Source organism: Osmerus eperlanus, chromosome 12 (assembly GCF_963692335.1).
Source record: "Osmerus eperlanus chromosome 12, fOsmEpe2.1, whole genome shotgun sequence".
Taxonomy (NCBI): Eukaryota; Metazoa; Chordata; class Actinopteri; order Osmeriformes; family Osmeridae; genus Osmerus; species Osmerus eperlanus.
Window position 1 is genome coordinate 6,167,930 of NC_085029.1, and position 22,220 is coordinate 6,190,149.

The 22,220-nt window shown below is 39.6% G+C and overlaps 2 protein-coding genes across 4 annotated transcripts; one reads left to right on the top strand and one right to left on the bottom strand.

Annotated features, from left to right (window-relative positions):
• The first annotated feature begins 365 nt into the window (after nt 1-365).
• LOC134030984 (LIM and SH3 domain protein 1-like) lies at nt 366-13,982 on the top strand. 2 transcript variants are annotated; one of them, XR_009931796.1, is made up of 8 exons: nt 366-634; nt 1,446-1,540; nt 4,857-4,941; nt 7,740-7,847; nt 9,432-9,504; nt 9,586-9,671; nt 9,871-11,340; nt 11,539-13,982. XR_009931796.1 is itself a non-coding variant. In XM_062474442.1 (7 exons), the coding sequence occupies exons 1-7, from the start codon at nt 566-568 to the stop codon at nt 10,042-10,044; spliced, it is 690 nt and encodes a 229-aa protein (XP_062330426.1). In that variant the 5' UTR covers nt 366-565; the 3' UTR covers nt 10,045-13,982. The 2 variants fall into 2 exon arrangements, 1 of the variants encoding a protein (XP_062330426.1); XM_062474442.1 differs by having other exon boundaries at nt 9,871-13,982.
• LOC134030983 (kelch domain-containing protein 1-like) lies at nt 11,764-21,564 on the bottom strand. Of its 2 annotated transcripts, none has more exons than XM_062474440.1 (14): nt 21,418-21,564; nt 18,363-18,482; nt 17,969-18,039; nt 17,651-17,768; nt 16,279-16,391; nt 16,075-16,159; nt 15,884-15,982; nt 15,617-15,691; nt 15,136-15,194; nt 14,873-14,985; nt 14,495-14,567; nt 14,077-14,161; nt 13,243-13,322; nt 11,764-12,147 (listed from the first exon to the last, which is right to left on the bottom strand). In XM_062474440.1, exons 1-14 carry the CDS (start codon nt 21,502-21,504, stop codon nt 11,994-11,996), a joined length of 1,332 nt encoding a protein of 443 aa, XP_062330424.1. In that variant the 5' UTR covers nt 21,505-21,564; the 3' UTR covers nt 11,764-11,993. The 2 variants fall into 2 exon arrangements, with proteins under 2 accessions (XP_062330424.1, XP_062330425.1); XM_062474441.1 differs by lacking the exon at nt 21,418-21,564 and adding an exon at nt 18,762-18,946.
• Nucleotides 21,565-22,220: the final 656 nt, after the last annotated feature.

Consider the following 22,220-nt stretch of genomic DNA (forward strand, 5'->3'; position numbering starts at 1 on the left):
AAATCAACGCAGTACATATATTTTTGGACGAATGTTTACTCGCTTTGACGTCTTGAATTTAATATGTAGGCTACGTTGCAGTGACTGTTGCTAAAGGATCCTTTTGTAAGCGTTCTAGATACCCTCACCATCGACAGGGGGCGTTAAAACGTCAGAAAGAGTTCGAAAAAACGTCATGGGAAATCAGTAAAAAGTGAATTTAATCCGACTATCAGACAAGCAAATCTTTTTTCCTCAGCAAAAGCTCTTGTTCTGTGCTGTTCATATCAATATTGATTAGAAGTGCTGTTTTTTTGTTAGATTTAGCACATATTTTGAGTAGCCTACTCCATATAAGGTTATTGTAGTGTTCCTCGATTTTCTTTAATCGTTCAAGCAGAAGCAGTTTGAAAATCTCTCCTCCCCTCCACGCCGCGTAGGCTATATTTAAACCATGAACGTGCAAAGAACCGTGCGCTCTGGGCTGCAATTTCGAATTTGAGGAATTACCTGGCGGGGCTTTGGGAATAGGCTACATCGGCAAACCACTTGTGTGAATACATTTGTAGAAGAAAACCATTCCAACATGAATCCGTTATGTGGAAGATGCAATAAAGCCGTTTACCCCACGGAAAAACTGAATTGCTTGGATAAGGTATGGATGTAGCCTAGGCTACTACAGATTATGGATGTTGAAGTGATCATAGCTAAAAATGCTATTAATTCATAGTTCCGTGTTAGAAAAAAACGTTGTAGCCTAATACTCCCTAATTAATCTATTACATGAAAACGAAAAACTATGTGGCAGTTAGATTTTATAATTTGCCACCACACAGTAAATGTATCTCCCTAACAGCCTACTTCTACACGTTTCAAAGTTATATAGAAATATCGTTTTCATATATTGGCTGTAGCCTACCTATATTCACCACGGCTATATATTTTACTGAGGTTACCATAATGAAAAGTGGGTGTGGTTGACACACTATTAACAATTTATTTCCAAAGGGTCCATCAGATTTATGCAGTAACCCTGGAGGCAGGATATTTCTATTAAGTTGTGTAGATAAGTGTGGTTTAGTCGTTGATTAAAAAACCTAGAGGTAAATCAACAGTTTGTGTATCGTGTGAAGCTAATTGTAATACCATCATATTCAGATTGGTGAAATTAATAGTGAGAATATAAAGTTGTCTTTTCTGGAAAACTTGTGCCAACATGTAGACCTACAAGCACCACTCTCCTGTGCAAGTATAGAATTTCTCTCTATTTTAGCATAACAATGACACTTGTCATTGGTTAAAAATACCTATATATGTATTTGTGTGTGAGTGAGTGTACTTAGGGTAAAATAATTGCATAAAAAAGCTGCATTTGTGTCATGTTTAGAGAAAAGAATTTCCTTTTTGGCAATTCGGCAAAATTGAATGTGCCAAACATTTTTTTTGTTTTTTTTTGTGCTTCACAGTATTGGCATAAAGGGTGCTTCAACTGTGAGGTGTGCAAGATGACCCTAAACATGAAGAATTACCAAGGCTTTGACAAGAAACCATATTGCAGTATGTAAGTGGCATCATTTATCAGTATTCTTACGAACATCACAAATAAACCAACCACTAATGTTGTCAATGACCCTGAATGATAGACAAACCTGTACGGTATTTTATAATGGGTGAGTCAGGTTGTCTTTTGTTTTGTACTTGAATGGACATACAGAAAAAACTCCTGTTAAAGGTTGTGAAAAGGGGAAAGTTAACTATTAGACAAACTGATAAAGAAGATTTTTGAAAACTTGCTGAAGAAATATATAATGGGAGAGACAGGCAGACAATACAAAAACAGTAAAAAGTACACTCAAGATGACCAATTGAGTCCCCTGACCACACACACATACAATTTAAGAAAATTTCCATCACACAGGGATGTCCGCAGGGAACTTTCAAATGTCTGTCGATTGTGGGGTAAACGCAGATCTGATGTTAGTTTTAAGGGCAAATGCTAGTTTTAATCTTTAACGTTACAATTGTTTTTGCAGTCTAAAAATTATTTTAGCACTTTTGTGAGATATTTATTTTATCAATGCTTTCGGTTAATGTGCTCTTTACGCTTACATTTTGAAGTTAATATGAAATAAAGTAGTTTAAAACTAACAGTCCACTGAAGGCTCAGTGAATGTGTGTGCTGAAGCACACAACAGACAATATACATATATACACACACTTAATATATGTCACCTCCGGAATTATTGGCAGCCCTTAGCAAAGAGAAGTAAACATTCACCTTTTTGTAATTCAGCTTAATGTCACATTGGATAAAAGAGAACAATTCAACCTTTAATTGAAATAAAGTGAGACAAAAAAGTCTGTCCCAAAAAATAACATCCTCTATATTACTAGAGTGTACCTGGAAGAAAGCAAGTAACAATAATATAATTCACAGTGAGTACAAGCAGTTAAATCAGTTGCAACTAACCAACAAGTGCAGCGAGTCCCTCAATAAGTGTCATAGTGTTCCTGGAGGAAATAAACTAACATCTGATCCAACAAATCTTTCTTAAGTACCGTTGTACTCCTGGAACAAGTGTGTCTTTAGCCTTTTCTTGAAGGTGGAGAGACCATTGGGACTATCTGGCCCCCCAATCCACCATTGGGTGGCCAGACAGGAGAAGAGCTTGGGTTGTGAGCGGGCACTCTTGAGAGGTGGGACCACCAGACGGTTGTCCGAAGAAGACACACACACACACACACCTACCCCCACAAACACACATTAACTTCCGTTCAAAAGTTTGAGGTCACAGAAATGTCCTCGTTTTCCATGAAAACATACAGAAAATTAGTTCTAATCTGAAATATAGCTACAGTTAGGTCCATAAATATTTGGACATTGACACAATTTTCATCATTTTGGCTCTGTATACCACCACAATGGATTTGAAATGAAACAATCAAGATGTGCTTTAAGTGCAGACTTTCAGCTTTAATTTCAGGGTATTTACATCCAAATCAGCTGAACGGTGTAGGAATTACAATACATTTTATATGTGCCCCCCCCCTTTTTAAGGGACCAAAAGTAATTGGACAATTGGCTGCTCAGCTGTTCCATGGCCAGGTGTATGTTATTCCCTCATGGGAGTTTGTTATTTCATTGACAAGGAGCAGATAAAAGGTCTAGAGTTCATTTCAAGTATGGTATTTGTGTTTGGAATCTGTTGCTGTCAACTCTCAATATGAAGTCCAAAGAGCTGTCACCATCAGTGAAGCAAGCCATCGTTAGGCTGAAAAATCAAAACAAACCTATCAGAGAGATAGCAAAAACATTAGGTGTGGCTCAATCAACTGTTTGGTACATTCTTAAAAAGAAAGAACGCACTGGTGAGCTCAGCAACACCAAAAGACCCGGAAGACCACGGAAAACAACTGTGGTGGATGACAGAAGAATTCTTTCCCTGGTGAAGAAAAACCCCTTCACAACAGTTGGCCAGATCAAGAACACTCTCCAGGAGGTAGGCGTATCTGTGTCAAAGTCAAAAATTAAGAGAAGACTTCACCAGAGTAAATACAGAGGGTTCACCACAAGATGTAAACCATTGGTGAGTCTCAAAAACAGGAAGACCAGATTAGAGTTTGCCAAAAAACAGCAAACAGCAAAACGGGTACTTGATGCAGCCCGAGACAATAAAATGGCGCCAGCCCCCCTCGGTTGGAACATGAAATCTGTTCCAGGGAAGAAAAACTCTAAAATACGTTATTCCTTTACGAATAAGAATGCCCCGTCCCCCGTCGTCTCCAACTAGTAACAGAAACAATAACAGTAACAATATACAGTAACAGGTTTACTTTATTTGTAAAATCTAGATGGGGCGACATGAACATATAGAAGCTTTAAGTTGGACCTGTAGAACTGCAGTATATTGCAGACACAGTATCCAACTACGTTTACCTAAGCTAGGTATGTGTTAAAATATTCTTGATAGGATTTTCAGATGAGTTTGTCAGCTAAAAAATGTTCGCTCAGAAGAGAAAGATTGCTTCAATGAGGAAGATAGCACTAGTAGGACATTACGAGTCAGATGGGGGTAGAGCGTAGGCTATATATGCTCCGAAAATTTTGAAGAAAAAAACACTAATCAATTAGTCCTCTTCCTTAGTTGTGCACCAGGGCCTCCCACTCCTATTTCTATTCTGGTTAGAGACAGTTTGCACTGTTCTGTGATGTGTTCACATGTTCTGTGTGTATATTGTAACACCATGAGAGGCTGTTCCTCGGTATGTCGGGCCTGAGTAGTGTCACGTGGTTGCCAAAAAGAACACAAAGCAAGGTTTGCTAAAATAAAATATGTTTTAATATCCACAGTTGCCACAAAAGAAAAAAGGTGTAACTCAGGGTTCTTCGGTACAAAATGGCAACAACAATATTATTCCATAAACAACTGAAAAATAGGGGAAAAGGCTTTTAAATGGTTTTACTTCCCCCTCAGTGTGTTGCAATCAGGCCACAAATCTACTCTTCTCACTGCTCCTCTCATGCCTCTCCTCTCTGGAGCCAATGTAGCCCTCCTGTGTGGCAATCATGTCTTAATTCATATCTGCCCCCTAGAACCCAGTCTCTTGTGGTGTCAAAACATATGTATGTGTGTTTGTTCATGGATGTGCGTGCCAGTGTGTCAGGACGTATGTAAGGATTTCCTTACATACGTTGAGCTTAATCCAGGATGTCTTTTCCCTGACACCATCATCTTGGCACAATCTTTTCCAGTGGGGGGCTTCCTAACATGAATTAGTTTAAAGTCATTTGTGTCCAGAGTAATTTATAATGTTGAGTCTTGACCAATGCCCATGGAGGAATTCATCTTCATCTCATCTCTCATCCTTTGTTGCAGGCACTACCCGAAGACCTCCTTCACAATAGTGACTGACACCCCGGAGAACCTTCGCCTCAAAGAACAGAGCAAGATGAACAGCCTGGTTAGACTACAGAAACGCTCGCACACATATACAGATGCACGTTTATGAATATACACACACACATTGCCTCTGCTCCTGCCAACATTTTATCCTCCTTCTTACTAACAGTAAGTATCTAATCCTCTTGTGTGTTCCTTCTCACCCTCACACTCCATCTCCCGATAAGAGGAAATCTCTAGTGATGTCACACACTCTTTCCCACAGAAAATTAACTGATCCCTAGCATGCAACCACACATCCAACGGCAAATAAAGCTGTTTCAGATTCAGATTTCTGATTCAGATTCTGAACACCATGACTCGACTTGTAAGACCCACACAAGGCTCACAGACTCTTATGGCAGTCGATTTACACTCTCATAACCCCCTATCTCAACCCTATTTCCGTTTTATCTAAATTCTACATCATGTCATGAAGCTATGTGTATGCACAATAACGAAAACAGTTGTTAAGGACATTGACAGTTTGTCTCTTTATACACATCCTTTATCCACAACATCATCCTTTTAACACAAGTCAGCAACACACACACACACACCAGCCTGCATGCTCTGAAGCCAGTGTCTATGTAGACTTGGAGTCTTACAATAATGTTGAGCTGAAATTAGCTCCTGTAGAACTGCAGTATGTTGCAGAGACAGTATCCAACACAATACATTTATTTGTACCAAAAGAGCAGGTTAGAACCATTAACATTGATACCTTAAAGGTGACATGACATGAAAACTTCACTTTAGGAGGTTATTTAACATTAATATGAGTGCCCCTAGCCTGCCTTTGGTCCCCCAGTGGCTAGAATTTTTGATAGGTGTAAACCAAGCCCTGGGTGTTTTTCTCCGCCTTTGAGAAAATGAAGGCTCAATTGCTCTGTTTGAAAATATCCTCCTTGTGACGTCACAAGGAGGAAGGTTACCTCCCCTCTCCCTGCTTTGCCCGCCCAGAGAATCTGGCCCGCCCATAAGAAACTGAGCTACGACCGTGCAAGTGTTTTTATCCTCGAGAAACATCATGGCTTGCAAACGAACGAAGCATTACATTTGCTCAGTTTGGATGTACAAAGGAAAACCAAAATCTTTTTACAGTTCCTTCATCCGAGCCTCTGAAGACCCAGTGTCTTAATTTTATTTTCTCTGGAAATGCTCCTACACTGTTGTAGGCGCATTTGTTTTGTAGGCTATGTCTGCGCCAAACACTTCAGCCACGACTGTTTCCTCAACTTGAGCTAATACAAAACTGGCCTTGCTAGTGGAAAGGTAGATAGCATCAAGTATGTGTGTGAATACACACGCTGTAACGTGAGTATTGTACACTTCTTTGTTATTTGGATAACCGTTCTGCTGTTGGTGTTATGGCGCACACGATATCCGCCTTTCCCCTCATTGAAATGACTGAGTGTGTACCTCTGCAAACCAGGGTTATCAGATGAGAATGGGCAAATTCGAGGCATCTTACAGCAACGGGGCTACAGCCATTGCGATACATACATTTTAAAAATTAGCACATGGTGCCGCCCCTCCGCTCCTCATTAGCATTTAAAGCTACAGACACCAAAACAGCGCGTTCTGACGAAAGCTCCTTGTGGTACTGCTAGTAGTGGCTGTAATTCTGCACCAAGGCTGAATTTCGGGAAAGAGACTTCTGATACGGTACTAGGGGACCACTAAGGCCTATATAAAAACATCCAAAAACAGCATGTCATGTCACCTTTAAAGTTAAGGCAGTACCACAACCTATGTGTACATAATGGTCCATATTGCTCACTCTTTAATACATATTTATATCTGTCTATCGTCTCTCCAGTTTTCTTTTGGGGATTTAAGCTTCAAACCTCCATACATGTCTGTTAAAAATACATACTGTACACCTCTATCTCTATTGAATATCAGGGAAGATAATATATTTAACACTGATCGACTTATTGTCCTCATTTCTAAAACAGGTACACAGTATGCAGTTGTCTTTCCTCTCCTACCTCTTTATCACATTTTAACCAGCTGTATTTACCGTTCCTAACCATAAATGTCACTGCCTTCTAGCACCATCTCTGAAAGTGTATTCCTCATAGCAAGTAGATGACTCACTTTTGTGTGTGTATGTGAGTACTGTGTGTGTAAACATATGATTGTGTTGGTCTCTCCCTTCGAAATAACAGTTGTTATAACAGTATAACAGTGGTTGCTGCATCATAACTTTAAAGAAGACTATTCAGTGTGTTATTTAGTCTACATAAGTGTGTTCACATGCATGTGTTTGTAAGTGTTCAAGCAGTCTTTGATGGAGTCCAGCCAGCTCAGTGTTTAGGTAATGGTCAGTCAGCAGGCATCTGAGACCACCTAGAGATATTTTTAATATAATGTCTGTATGTGCCTGCTGTTTTCAACTGGCAAATGGAGGTGCTATATTATGACTGTACTTATGACTGTCCAGGATTGCTTATGTGATCATTTGTTACCTTTTTTACAACAAAAATAACTCCCGCTGAAGTGTAAGAGCAACAGTCATATCAACCAAGAGCATTGTTTCAGTTGCTAGTTTATGTCATTATAATGTGTCTAGAAAGTAGCTGTAGAAATGTACATCTATGACTTTTGGTGCTCTCTTTTTAGTAGCTCTTGCTGTGTGGTTGTGTGCATTGGTGTGTGTATATGTGGTTTTGGTTAATGCGTTGCTGGGCCATGTGTGGGTGTATGCTCAGTGCAGCCTCTAAAGATGGCCAGCCCCCTACGTTTCAACATTAACGATTTAACTCCGCTTTGTGTGTGTCTGAGTGGATGTTTGTTTGTGTGTGTTCATGACAGGCAATTTACAAAGAGGAGTTTGAGAAGAACAAGGGGAAGGGCTTCAGCGTGGTCTCTGACACTCCTGAGATGCAGAGAGTGAAGAAAACTCAAGACCAGATTAGCAACGTAAGTTTGTTACTTAAATGTCTACCAAATTCAGAAACACCAAACCAAATAACATTCTGGCAACAGTAAATATGATCAAACAAATTATATTGTGTCAATGTGATTCAGTCTGTAAACTGATGTTATGGTAGTTCCCAGGTAATGTGCATTTTACCAGCCTTTACTTTTTTATTTGTCACACCCTACTGCTGTAGATAGTTATAGTGAGAAGATAAATGACTAGCTAAAGTCAAATGACAAGCTTTAGTCTGTGCTTACTGTGTTTCTCCAACACTGGAGGAGCACAGATGCACGCATGCCGCTTTTCCAAGAGTCTGTTACCTATCTTGGCCACCTTCAACTGTCCATTTTCAGCAATGTATGACTCAGTTTTAAGGACATGAGAATAAAAATGTGCAAATAGCTTTCAGATAGCTTTCCAGAAGGGGTTCCTGAAGTTAACATGGCTTGCCTTAAACACTGAGGTTACAGCTCAATAGTTTTAACATACTCTATTATGTATGATAGTCCACTCCCTCAATCCTTATCATTGATACTGAAGGATACATGAATAGTCTGATGTTTTAGAGGATTGTAAAACAGAAAATCGCTCAATTCTGTGGGTTCTGTTATGGTAAAAGAAGGAGTTGGGGGTGGTTGGCTTGTTCAACAAGTGCTTGTTCTCTTTAGATTCCTTTCTGCTAGTGTTTCTCCCTAGAGAGCAGATCAAGGGAGTTTAGCGGGCAGCAAACATGGGGCAGACATTCATTCTGTCCATATAGGGAAGCTCCTCCTTGGACTTGGAGAAATGTCTGAAATGCAGTGTCTGAGGGAGTCTAACTGACACACTCCACTGACTCCGGTCTGTTTGTGGATGTTTACCCTTGATGCCATGTTTGGTGTAGTAATGTGCTACTGCTGTTGGACTCACTTTGTATCCCTTATGTTGACCATGTGTTCAAGTGATATACAACTTGATAAACTTGATTTCTTTCTTTTGCTTTGTTTATTCATTTTTTTCTCTCCAGCCCCCCCATTCTTTTTTGTTATCTGAGTACTTTAAGGACAGAAAGTTAGGGCTGCGTGTCGCTTATCCTCTCTGGACATCCTGCCTTCATTTTTCTTAGCCCCCTGCCCCCAGGATTGTGGCTGCATTCCAAAAAGCTTACGTGTATGTCCTTGTTTTTATAGCCCCCATGACTATTAAGACAGTTTTAATGTCTGGCTAGAACATCTAGTTCTATACGGTCATTGCAAATGAGTGTGAATGAAAGATTCAATAAGGAGGCAATAAAGTACAAATTCTGTTTTGAATTCAGCCCATGTTCGACAATACAAGTCTTGATTGTTATATTTTCAGATGTAATTTGTTAGGTTAAATTGTAGAGTGATAAGGATAACTTGTTAGGGTGAGGTTACAAACAGTTATGAATATGGTATGTTTTTCATGTTGTGGTACATTTGCTACATCCTCCCCCATGTCATCCCTATCTCTGCAACTCCAAAAATGGTAGTGAGCACAACCAAATCACTGACAGAGTGGAAAGGGGATAAACTGACACCTAGTGGATGTGACCTAGAAGTAACTAAAATGTGTGTTTACAGATTAAGTACCATGAGGATTTTGAGAAAAGCAGAATTCGAAGTGATGCGCCTCCCCCTGAGAATACCATGCAAGGTAAATGCCACAAATACACACACATACACACAGACTGAATCGACTTGCAGTGAACTATGTGTTTTTTTGTCACGTTTACAGAAAATGTACAGCAGTCACCAGCTAACCCGCTGAGCTACAGCCATCAGGCTGAGCCAGTGCGTGCTGTACCGCCACCTAGTGGAGAGGTAGGGTGCAACTCTGCAACATGAAATACATTCTTCCTCCAGTATGCTTTGTTGTCCTTTTCTATTACATGTATTAATGTTTCCCTGACCCTTTCCTTAACCCCTGCTGTGGGTTCCAAAACAGGGTTTTTTCTTCTCTTCACTTTGTTTTGTTTGTTGCTTTGTAGAGATTATTCTTCCTATGTTTGTATGCTTTCAGAAGCGCTTCCGGGCAGTTTACAGCTACACAGCCACTGATGCAGATGAGGTGTCCCTCCAGGAAGGTGACCTGGTCGTAGACGTGCAGCATATTGACGAGGGTTGGATGTATGGCCGCATTGAACGCACAGGTCAACAAGGAATGCTCCCTGCCAATTACGTCCAACCGCTCTGAAACCTGAGCGTTGGGCCTTGCTCTGTAGTGTGAAACGTTACAAAACATAGAAATTAAATGTGCTGTGTCGAACAGTTATGACCATAAAGTGTAGGGAACCTGTTTAATTCTACAAAGTGTGTGTCTATCTGCTATGCTGTAAATGCTTCACATTACAAAAATAGACCTAGCAGAACAGATGAAATAAAGAACAAGGAGAATTGGGAGGGTGGTAAGAAAAGGAGAGAAAATGACAACCAAAATGTAATTAGATGTAATGTTTACATTGCATTAAATGTAATGTAATTGTAATTTTAGGGAAGATTGGTTCAGGGTAGATGCAATGTTGTATTCACATGCCTCTCAAGTCATTTCATGTATGTTTATTTGATTTCAGAATGGACAATTCACATTAATTAACATGCACTTAACTCATGGAAATGTACCAGATTTAGCCATACAGGCTCATTTTCATCTGCATTCCCTGGCAAGTTGATGTTATACAAAAACAATGAAGAAGGAAAAAAAACATAGAAGATCACATATGTACATAGGTACACACAAACCACATAAGCACAGACAAATAGTAAAACAATGACATAACCACTACTATTTTGACAGCATGTATGATTGTCCATTAACCACTGTTATGGATTTGGAGAAAGAGTTGAGAGATGTGTAATGTTCCAGGTTTGTGCATTTCAGTAGGAAGAAAATGACTGCTGAAAGGTACTTTCAGCAGTCATGGTATTTGGTATTTTACAATCCCTTCTGGTAGATGAGTTTTAATTTAGTTTGATTAATTAATTTAGCAGACCCAGACCATAACACATTTTATTCAAGTAAAATATCGGCAAATTTGACATTTAGTTAAGTTTACACTGATGATGAATTTCAGTTTCAATATGATAGAAATTCTTACTGCTTTTTAATTTTAGCCTTTGCTTACCAACAAATACCAGCACTCGCACTTGTAGCTATAAAATACATTGCTTCCTTTATATGTGGGCACAGCAGAGAGGCGATTGCCATATGTAGGCATTTCCCCACAATCTGATATTGCTTCCATTTGCATTTATTATACCTGTTTTAAAATCTGGTATGATGATGACTACACAACCATGTAGGTATCATAATAATAACACATGCATGGACAAGTACACATTTAGGCTTTGCGATTAATAATCAAATATATCCTGAAAAGTGGTTGACCAATACCTAAGAACAGTACAACATTAGCATTTCGATTGATAATATGCAAACAGTATGTTGAACAGTAAATGGCCAATCCACGATGCCATATTACATTTACATTTAGTCATTTAGCAGACGCGCTTATCCAGAGCGACTTACAGTAAGTACAGGGACATTCCCCCGAGGCAAGTAGGGTGAAGTGCCTTGCCCAAGGACACAACGTCAGTTTGCATGACCGGGAATCGAACTGGCAACCTTCGGATTACCAGCCCGATTCCCTAACCGCTCAGCCACCTGACTCCCATATTAAAATCTCGTAAGTAAACTGCTGAATATTTTATGTATTGAGTGTGAAATAGATTCCTTTGCCAAACCAAAATTGAAAATGTTCAACTTCTATTACAGCAGCAGCAACTTATATTTGGCAATAAATCAATGTAACTAGTTAGCATTGTTGAACAAGGAAAATATGTTTGTTTAAAGTATGTTTATGCTACAAAATACCAAAGATCAAACACTTTCACCAAACTTTTTTTTCAACAAACAATCCTGATTTCTGTTATGTGATGTGAAAAGAGTATTCACATAATAATTAGTATTACTTAAATATGCTTTTAACGATATTATAGTGGTAGATCTCTTCCGTTTGTTGTCTGACAGAATTTTGAGTTAAAAAATAAAAGGGTTCGATTTTGATTACAAATTATAAATAAAAACATGGCACAAAAGTGAATAATTGTAGGAAACAGCCTTTGTCTGAGTAAACCTATATGATGTCAAACTAAAATTGAGTCCAGCTGTGTTTTATCCTTGGGACAGTTACTTGAAAAGGTTACTTTTTTGTTCACGGTTGTCAGGAGTTTTGGTGGCAGCCATGTTATTTGTTCTTGCACAAGCTCTGCGTTTTGTCCTAAGCAGTCCTGACATAATCTGGAAACAGAAGTCACATTGAGGATGATAATATGGGGACTATTTCTGACAAAGGTAAACTTTACATTGGTTTCCAATTCCCAAAATATTTAATGGGAAATATGTACATGTCATGATGTTTCTATATTATCTGCTTTAGTAAAACCGTAAAATATACCTACTCTTCATAATTTACACTGGCCAATTTGAGGAATGTCATCTTGTTTGCTGCTTCAAATTATGAGTCTCTATGACTTAGAACCATATCTAAGTCATATCTTAAAGTAACATAAGAAACTGAGACCTAAAGTTGGTAGTCGGCAAATATGTAAAATGTTGGCGTACAAAAAAAGGTTTAGAGAAAATCTCTTTCTTTAAGCTCCTTAACACACGTCATCTAGTCACTGGTTTGAATAGGATCAAAACAGTATTAGTTTAGTTATAAATACCACATGTTACAACAGCCTCTAAACTTTGTTTCACCCCCTTATCATTTGTGAATTTATGGTTGGACAAGCACACATACACATAAAAACAAGGCTAATCCAGTATTATGTATGTAAATTTACATCTGAAATACAAATGTAATGCAATTTTATATACTATATATAAATATACATATATCTGTGTGTATATGTGTGTGCACATATAATGTATGCAGAATGTTCCTTTCAGCCTGCATGTGCTGCCATCCTTTTAGGTTTGCATAGGATATCTGATTAAATTAATGCCCAATTTGATGTTTACATTCAAGTTAATATTTCATGCCACATATTACTTTTTCACCAAAGTATCAAACAAGCTGAAGTAATTCTAAATTAGTCTCAACCACTTGAGGAAAGACACAGGGTGAAAATGATTTGCTTTCTCCAAGTATAGGTGGTTTCCCTTTGCAACACAAATACAAAAAAGTACTTGACATAGAAAGTGGCAGTGAGGAGAAGCTTGCAAAAAATTCAAATAACTATAATTGCAGTTGTAACATAAGGAGTACAGTAAGCTATCAATACACACACTGAAATAGTACAGTCATGTTAGGATTCATCTGCAGGACTAGCAGTTAAGTGGTGTAATTCAGAAATACATTCGTTTTCACTTGGGTACAAGCAGTCTTACCTGAGGAGGGGGTATGGTTGGTTCTGGAACACAAGAATGTCTTTGCAGTGGTTTTGCAACGGGGACCTTAGGATAGTGATCTTTAGACACAAGGTTGAATGAATAACTAATAAAACACTATACTCTCAAGTTCCAACTCGTATGTTTTAGGCTATTCATCAGGGAAATGTGTGCATATTACAACGAGTAAACAGGGTCCCTTGAAATCACCTTAACTACAAATGAGCTGTTCTTATGTCTTATACAACTGGTATAAGATGAGAATTATTATACTCAGCATATTCCAGCCAAAACACTATTCTGGGGGCTTTTCTTGTGTTGAGAAATGAGCAAAAGACAACTTTCCTTTTATGAAGGGTATTTGCTCCACCCCAAAACATTTTGAACGTCTTGAAGGTATTTTTTTTTTTACCTGCTGTTTTTATATTTCTGCTTAAGTAAAATAGACAATTTACCTATTCTTCAAAAGTTACACTTGCCAATTTTAGGAACGTCTTGTTTGCTGCTTCAAATTACAAGGCTCATACACCACAAAGTGTGCCACAAACTTAAAGTAATGTTACAAACTGAGAACTGATGTTGCAAGTCAGCATTCAAAAGGAAAACTACTTTTCAAACTCCAGTGACAGTTTATATTTCAGATGATATCTGTGCTTGACTAAACTTCTATCATACTATTACTCCTAGTATGGATGTTTAAATAACAACTACGCTACTGTAGCTGTAACTTAATATTAATTCATATGATGATTTGGTCATCCAATCAGGTTCACATTTGTTCAATACTTGATTTTGCTGTCAATGAAACAGCCATTATCATATGTCTTTACATACCGAGTCCATCAGTAGGGAGAAGTCTTTGCAACCCCCGAACACAACCACATCATTGTCCTTGCCCAGACATGCGGAATGCCACAACCTGCAAGGTTTTGTGATAAGTGTGTCAGTGCATATCACCAGATTATTTGTGCTTCATGTTCCAAGTTATGCTGCAAATCATGTGGGGGGTGAGTATAACAGGTACAAGTTTGTGACTGGATGTGTATGTGTCAGTGCCTGTATAAGAGGAAGTGACTGGTTGCCATAACAGGGACCTTTAATGCGTGCAAAGCCATTCTGAGAAACAAACATGCCTTAGTTTCAACACATTACAACATTGTAGGGTATGCTGGAGCCCTCAGGAGACTTTGTACTCTCAGAGGATTCTTGACGTGTAATCTGAAACGTTTGACCTGGACAGGTCGTCTCATACCTGGGCTTGTCGCGGTGTGGGTGAACCCGTTCTCTCCATTCTCTCCTCTGTGTGTCAAACTCCCACCCATCACCTAAGAAGAAATGTTTGAAAAGAGAAAGAAGCATAAAAACTTTTAGTACCAACAAAGAAATTCACCCACGGTGTTCAAACCATAGTGTTGTAGATACAAATCAAACATCTAAAACTACTATTGTAAAATAATATACTTTGCCTACTTACACATAGCTAGGCAGCTCTTGAAGGGATATGTTAGATGTGATATCATGAGGGTTATTTTATATTATCATAACAGACCTACTTTAGAAGGTCCAGTGAAACTTAGAAGGTAAGGCAATTTAATAAGGAATCAGACTTGAAGTGTACATTTAGACTTACTCATTGGCTCTCCAGTAATACCCAATCCACCATACAAGAACAGTGTGTTGTCAGACGCAGGGCACAGGGTGTGTAAGGAACGCCCCAGGGGTATGCATGACGAGGAGGGTGCACTGAAGGAATCCGACATGACACATACACATACATACACACACGCATTTAGAGATAAAACAATTATTGTGTGAAAAAAGAAACAGAGACAGTTAATGATACATTATGAAGCTCAAAAGTGATACAAAGATAGAACAAGAAAGTGGTCTCACATTTGTGTCCACGTCCAGGTGTCCAGATCTAGACAATGGATGTCCAGGTGCATAGTCTCCTGTAAGATCAATATGAATACACTGTAAAAACAGAGACATGAGCCAATTACCATGATCAGTTGTAGCAATGTGAGCTATATTTTAATACACAAATAAATGATGAGTCGGATGGCTAAGCGGTTAGGGAATCGGGCTATTACTCAGAAGGTTGCCGGTTCGATTCCAGGCTGTGAAAAATGACGGTGTCCTTGGGCAAGGCACTTCACCCTACTTGCCTCGGGGGGGAATGTCCCTGTACTTACAGTAAGTCGCTTGGAATAAGATTGTCTGCTAAATGACTAAATGTAAAATGTGCTGCACCTGGATACCTTATTATCAGTTTAGGTGTGTACATTCATTGCCATACAGGCAGAACATGAAACAGCAGTGAACAGTGTGATTATCAAACACTGACATTGGATTTCAATGAATGGCTACTCACCTGACCCCCACACACGTAACCTTTAGACCAAAGGGTGGCACTGGCATGAGACGCTCGGGGGGCAGGGGCAACACCCTGCATAAAGAAACCAAGAGGACATAGCGTATCAACACCTTCTGTTCAACCGCAGGTAATAAATACAGGTTAACAGGTCAATGAATGCTAGCAAACAAGAAATACATTATGTAATGTGAACACAAGTAGTACTATTGAAGTCACTAACCACTGCTGAAGCAAGCCCACACATCAAATATTCCACACACTCACGTGAGTTTCTGGTTCACTCCACGCAGAAGTGAGAGTGTCAAAGACATTGACCTCATTGTTCCACCCCCAAAACCTAAAGAATGGATTCCCTGTTGTCACCTGTGGGATACCAAAACAGGGTTAACAGGTCTTTGTAGATAACTTGGTAAGAAAAAATAATTGTTAATGTATATTTCCTTTTTATCCATTACCAAAGACATTTCATCCACTGTGAAGCTCTTTGAGTTGTTGACTTCTCGAATAGTTTTACATCCATATCCTCCAAAGTAAATCAGTCTGCAAATACTCAAACAGTATTACAGCAACAAGGAAACACAGTTAACCAATACACTACAATACAAAAGCCTTAAGGCATGATCTCAGCATTTCTACAAAGTAATCCTACAATATGTTACCTGTTTCTGTGCACCCAGCAGCTGTGTTTATCTCTGGGTGACGGGGCAGTTCCTATGGTGTCTGTCACTTTCTTCCAAATGCAGCTCTCCTTTTTTAGATCTACACTGTACAGCTGCATGGTGGACATTGTTCTTGTCATCAGGTAAAAAATATATGCTTCTACATTCCCTGACTTATTGAACTAGACAATGTGTCCCAATCCAGTTTCTTTCCAAAACATCCATGAGATCACACCAGCATTTTACAATCAACATGCCAAGTTTGTGTTCCCCACTTAAAAATATATATCCCCCTCTCCCTTAAGAGCTATCAAGTTACGCAATAGCTGCATGTCACAGATAGTTTTCATATCAAGCCTGCATGTCTCTGAAATACCTGTCAGACTGCTTTTAGGTCCATGCATTGACATTTGAGCTACATTTACGGTGTTCATTTTAGGACATCCTCAGATCTCAGACTCGCTGAGAATGACGTACGCCATTTAGTTTGAGAGCGTTTTGTCTGAGAATGATGTCGTTTGGTTTGAGAGCGTTTTGTCTGAGAATGACGCCGTTTAGTTTGAGAGCGTTTTGTCTGAGAATGATGGCGTTTGGTTTGAGAGCGTTTTGTCTGAGAATGACGCCGTTTATTTGAGAGCGTTTTGTCTGAGAATGACGTCGTTTGGATTGAGAGCGTTTTGTCTGAGAATGATGTTTGAGAGCGTTTTGTCTGAGAATGACGCCGTTTAGTTTGAGGGCGTTTTGTCTGAGAATGATGTCGTTTGGTTTGAGAGCGTTTTGTCTGAGAATGACGCCGTTTAGTTTGAGAGCGTTTTGTCTGAGAATGACGCCGTTTAGTTTGAGAGCGTTTTGTCTGAGAATGACGCCGTTTAGTTTGAGAGCGTTTTGTCTGAGAATGACGCCGTTTGGTTTGAGAGCGTTTTGTCTGAGAATGACGTCGTTTGGTTTGAGAGCGTTTTGTCTGAGAATGACGCCGTTTAGTTTGAGAGCGTTTTGTCTGAGAATGACGTCGTTTGGTTTGAGAGCGTTTTGTCTGAGAATGACGCCGTTTAGTTTGAGAGCGTTTTGTCTGAGAATGACGCCGTTTAGTTTGAGAGCGTTTTGTCTGAGAATGACGTCGTTTGGTTTGAGAGCGTTTTGTCTGAGAATGATGCCGTTTAGTTTGAGAGCGTTTTGTCTGAGAATGACAGAGGTTTTTCTGAGACTGAAGCTGTTTCGCCTGAGTCTGACGACTTTTGGTCTGAGATTTGACGCCTTTTCGTTTGAGTCTGACACTTGAGTCTGAGATCTGAGGATGTCCTAAAATGAACACCGTACTACATACTGATATCAGTTTTACTTCAAAAGTTACATAGGGCTTGTGATGTATCACCTGGTTGGTGTGTCCGTTAGTGTCACAGCCTCCAAAGATGTACAGGGTGCCATTATGATAAGAGCCACTGGCACCTGATAAGGCCGGGGGGACTTCCCCGTCCATTTCCCACTTGTCCCTAACAACAAATGCATGTGAATGAGAGCTCAAAGTTGGAGAATATGTGTTTGCAAAGTGAGTAGGTTTTTCTCAAAATACCAAATGGAGAAAGTGGGTAATTTTTTTCTGGGAATTGTACAAATTATGAAGTTAAGTACATGGGTGAAAAACATTGGTCATTCGTTTTTCAAGTCAATCTTAGACAACGACTTATTATACCATACTCCGCTGTCCAAATCGTAAAACCAAATCTCATCACTGGGTAACACCGTTTCTGTTCCAGAGCTAGACTGTCAAAACACAGGGAACACTCAGTTACAACCTAATTGTCAATACCAATTTCAAATAATAAAACTCATTAGAGACGACAATGGGAATAATTAATCAAACGTCGTGACATAAGCCTACATGAGAAAAAGCACAAGCGAATGTGATTACTCTTGGATCATAGGGAACATTGTGTTTTTCCAAATATTGTCATGGCAAACAGTTTCTAAAGAGATACAACTTAATTGCGCGCATTGTTGCAACCTTTTGTTTCGTTATAGTCCCTGGGATTTTTGTAATATTTGATTTGATTTAATTTATTTCCGATGCATCGATATTGCCTTACCTGACATCCGCCCCAAACGTACAAAACACCGCTCTCCATAAATGCAATATGGTCACTTCTTTCCAAAGATAACTCTCCGCCGGTTCGAGTCTCCATTTGTGACATCTGCGTCCTTGTTGCCTGCCAAGAAAAGTGCAAAAAATGTAGCCTACCTGAGGCTGCAGTTTTGTGTTTACTTTCTACAGATCTAGGGAATGCTACCAGGAAACACTCATTGTGGTGGGGGATGGACCACATTTCTACACCTAAATATTTGCGAATTAAAAAAAACATGTTTTTTTCTGGTTTTGTTAGCAGTCTGTTTATCCCCACAACTACCCCTGTTTCTAATAGTCCTTAAGTGCGGTGTGAGGTTTCTGGTTGGGTTTGTGGTAACTATAGGCTTTATTTTGAACTAACCTTCTGGGTTAATTGTAAGACTCCACTCATATCGTTGGATCTTAAATCAAACATGGCAAAACATGATGATAATGTAGGCCTATCCTGGTTTTGTCTGACAATAAAAAAAACTAAATATATTTTTGTGTCTGCTTTGAAGCCGAAGGAAATCCTGCCCTAAGAGACCTTAGGTCAAACAGGGAAAAGAGGGTGTTACAGCAGGGGCGTTGTTAGACATAAAACTCTACTGGGACACAGGCCCCTATTCATATCCCTTTTTTATCTTCCAAGTGTGCTGCGCACAATGCACTACTCGGCTATAGAAACTCCCCTTGCTTAACTCACTATACAAGAGTTCAGGGACGCAAGTTTGATATCAGTTTTGGCAGGGACATCAATATTTAATGCCACATTTTTTTCGCATTCTGTTTTTTTTAGCTTCATTTAATATTGTTTTTATGTTTTAGTCAAAATAAGATAATCGGTAGGCCTATAATCTATACATCTATAATGACGCCGTAACATGCCACGATATTTTAACTAATTAGGCTATAATTACGTTTGTCATGCCATGAGCATAATAGCGTTCATTACAAAATGGTTAAATCTGCTTTAAAATAACGGAAATAAACTCTACAAACAACCGTCATGTGTGCAAACATTTGTAAAACTTGCTACAATTGACTGTTCCAGACACTCCCCTCCGGCAGGAGGCCTGCAGTCCATCAGGACCAAAACCTCAAGCCACAAGAACAGTTTCTTTGCGTCAGCAGCTGGCCTCATCAACAAGGCCCAGAACGCCCAACTGCCACTAACACTGTCATAAAGTCAATCGGTCACTTATTGCTCATTACGCATTGCACATATCACATTGTACTCTTCTTTATATCTTATTTTTATTGTATATTTTATATAAAAAGTAGTCACTGCGTGTTGGAGATATATGCCCATATTTTTTACATTTTATATGTAAAACTCTTATGTTTACCGTATCCACCTTCCTGCCATAGTAAATTCCTTGTTTGTGCAAACTTACTTGGTGAAAAAAGCCAATTCTGATTCCAAAGGGATCACAGAAACTATATAGATAGAAGGTTAAATCATGTATTTATTTACAGTCACGACAAGAGAACAAGGGGACTGAGAGCTGTGCCAAAGATAATAGAGTAAAAAGGCTGTCTAATCTGCCTAACCAAACAAATGACTCTACATTCAGTGGGTGGCAAAGGCTCATGTAGGCTCATGTACGTGGCAAAGGCTAAGTAGTCACTGTGTGTTGGAGATGTAGGCCCATGGGCAGCTTACCTATCCCCTTGTGCCTATACGGACAACACCAAAGCAATGGCAAAGCAAAGAACAAAAGATAACGGAAGCACATATACACAAATACTCAGCGCTAAACAAAGTTACACTAGGTGAAATGCATGTATCTCTCCCCCCCCCTCCCTCTGGTGAAGATGGGAGCGGCTTTTATGGGAGGGATGGCATTGCTGATTGGCTGTGAAGAGATGGTTAGTGATTGGACCAAAGGAGGAACCCAAAACTACCCAAAACTCATGACCATAGGTGAGGGTTGGAACAACTGGTAAATTGGAAGCTGTGCCTTGTGGCTCAGCTTTCTCTTCACCACAAAGGTCCAGTACAACGCCCGCTAGACTGCTGACGCTGCACCAGTCCGTCTGTCAATCTATATAAATTATGTCAGTCCTGAACTGGCCAACGTGCAGCAAAGTCCATTGTTTTCTGATGATGGACACCTTGTCAGGCATTATCCCTTACATATAGATGTCCACCCACTCCCAACTCCTCCAATTGAATCAAAAGCCCTTCCCTCCACATTGTGTCGTAAGCCTTCCTAATGTCAAAATATACCACAGCCATAACTTCCTTCATTTCCAGTGTCTTAACAACCTTAACAATAAAGACCAGTGTATCCATTGTAGACCTCCCTCTCCTGAAACCACTTTATGCATGACTAAACAGCCCCTACTATCCAAGAAAAACATAATCAGATCCTGTAATGGTAGAAATTCAAGCGGCACTGTGTAGATCTGAGTAGTCAAGAGATGTGGGTTTATTACAATTTATTTTGCTTATACAGATCATGATTTAACAAAGTACTTTGTGATCAGTCATAACGAAGGAGGTGCTAGCCACAGGTCGTTCGCCAGAGTGATACAGAACAACCCCAAAACCCTGCCTTATATAAACTTTAGATCAAATGGTTTTTCTGAACTCTGTGATTGGTCAGCACTGCTCAGTGACAGTTAAGACAATATAACCCCCCAGGTCAAGTGACCAAAGTCTTTTGATGTCACGGCTCTTTCTCTAAATGAGGACAGTAAAGATACCCTTAATGAAACAGAAACAGGACACAGGACACAATCTCCTCGGCCAAAAGGTCAGGGCTGCTAGATCAACTGACCCATCTCCCTTTAGGCCACAGAACTCAAACATCCCCCAACCTCCGTGCCCCTAGCTTCTCAATCAGGCATCATAACCCAACACCATAAATACCTTAAGACCAACTGCAACATCCATTTGTTTAAACACAACCTCAGTCTATTAAAAATACATTCTTAGTAACTATATCAAAAAATGCCATCACAATCCACCACCATTTTTACCATCACCTTTCACAGATTTTAAGTTAGAACAAAAGCTTGTAACTAGTCACCTTAGATGGATCCTTCCCCAGCCCAATGAAGGGTTTGATCACTGCCTGTTTCCACTTTGCTGGCAATACTCCAGTCCTCCAAATCATTTTAAACAGACCCAGCACCACTTCGAAAACATTGTCCAGGAGATGGTTTAACGCCTCACTATCATATCTTCCCCTGGGGTAGACAGACCACACCCTTCCAAAGCTCTCACAACCTCAAACATTGTAAACTCCACATCCATTGACGCGTCAAGCCTCCCTTTTCGTACACAATATTTTGTCATGCAGCCGTAACAATTTCTCCTGCTTCCTCTGATAAACGTCACATAAATGGCGCCCCCTATGGACAGATTCAAATGCTCTTCCCAACACCTCTACCATGACTGGCATGTTCTTTGCAAGGCCTGCCATTTTTTTCACATCCTTCACAATACTCCAATATCAGTCCCCCTACCCAGGGTTGAACAAAACCCCTACCATGTCTCCCTCTTCAGCACCTTTATTGTTTTCCTAGCCATCATAATTTCCAGTCTCTCTAGCTGGACTAATCAATGGAGCTTCTACTGAGGAAATATTGCCATCTATAGGTCAACCACCTCAGCCGCGTAAATGTAATCCAATTGAGATACAAAATAGGAAGTAGGCTCCACAGGATTATTTTTTTCTTTTGCAACTATCATGTCTTTCTCCAAATAATGTATAGATTTTTTGGCATTCTATTGTCTCAAACTGCAAATTGGCAAATGGCAAATTGTGCATATACAGTAGATGCAGTTAATAAGGAAAGCCTTCTTGTTGGAGCACACACCCAGACCCCC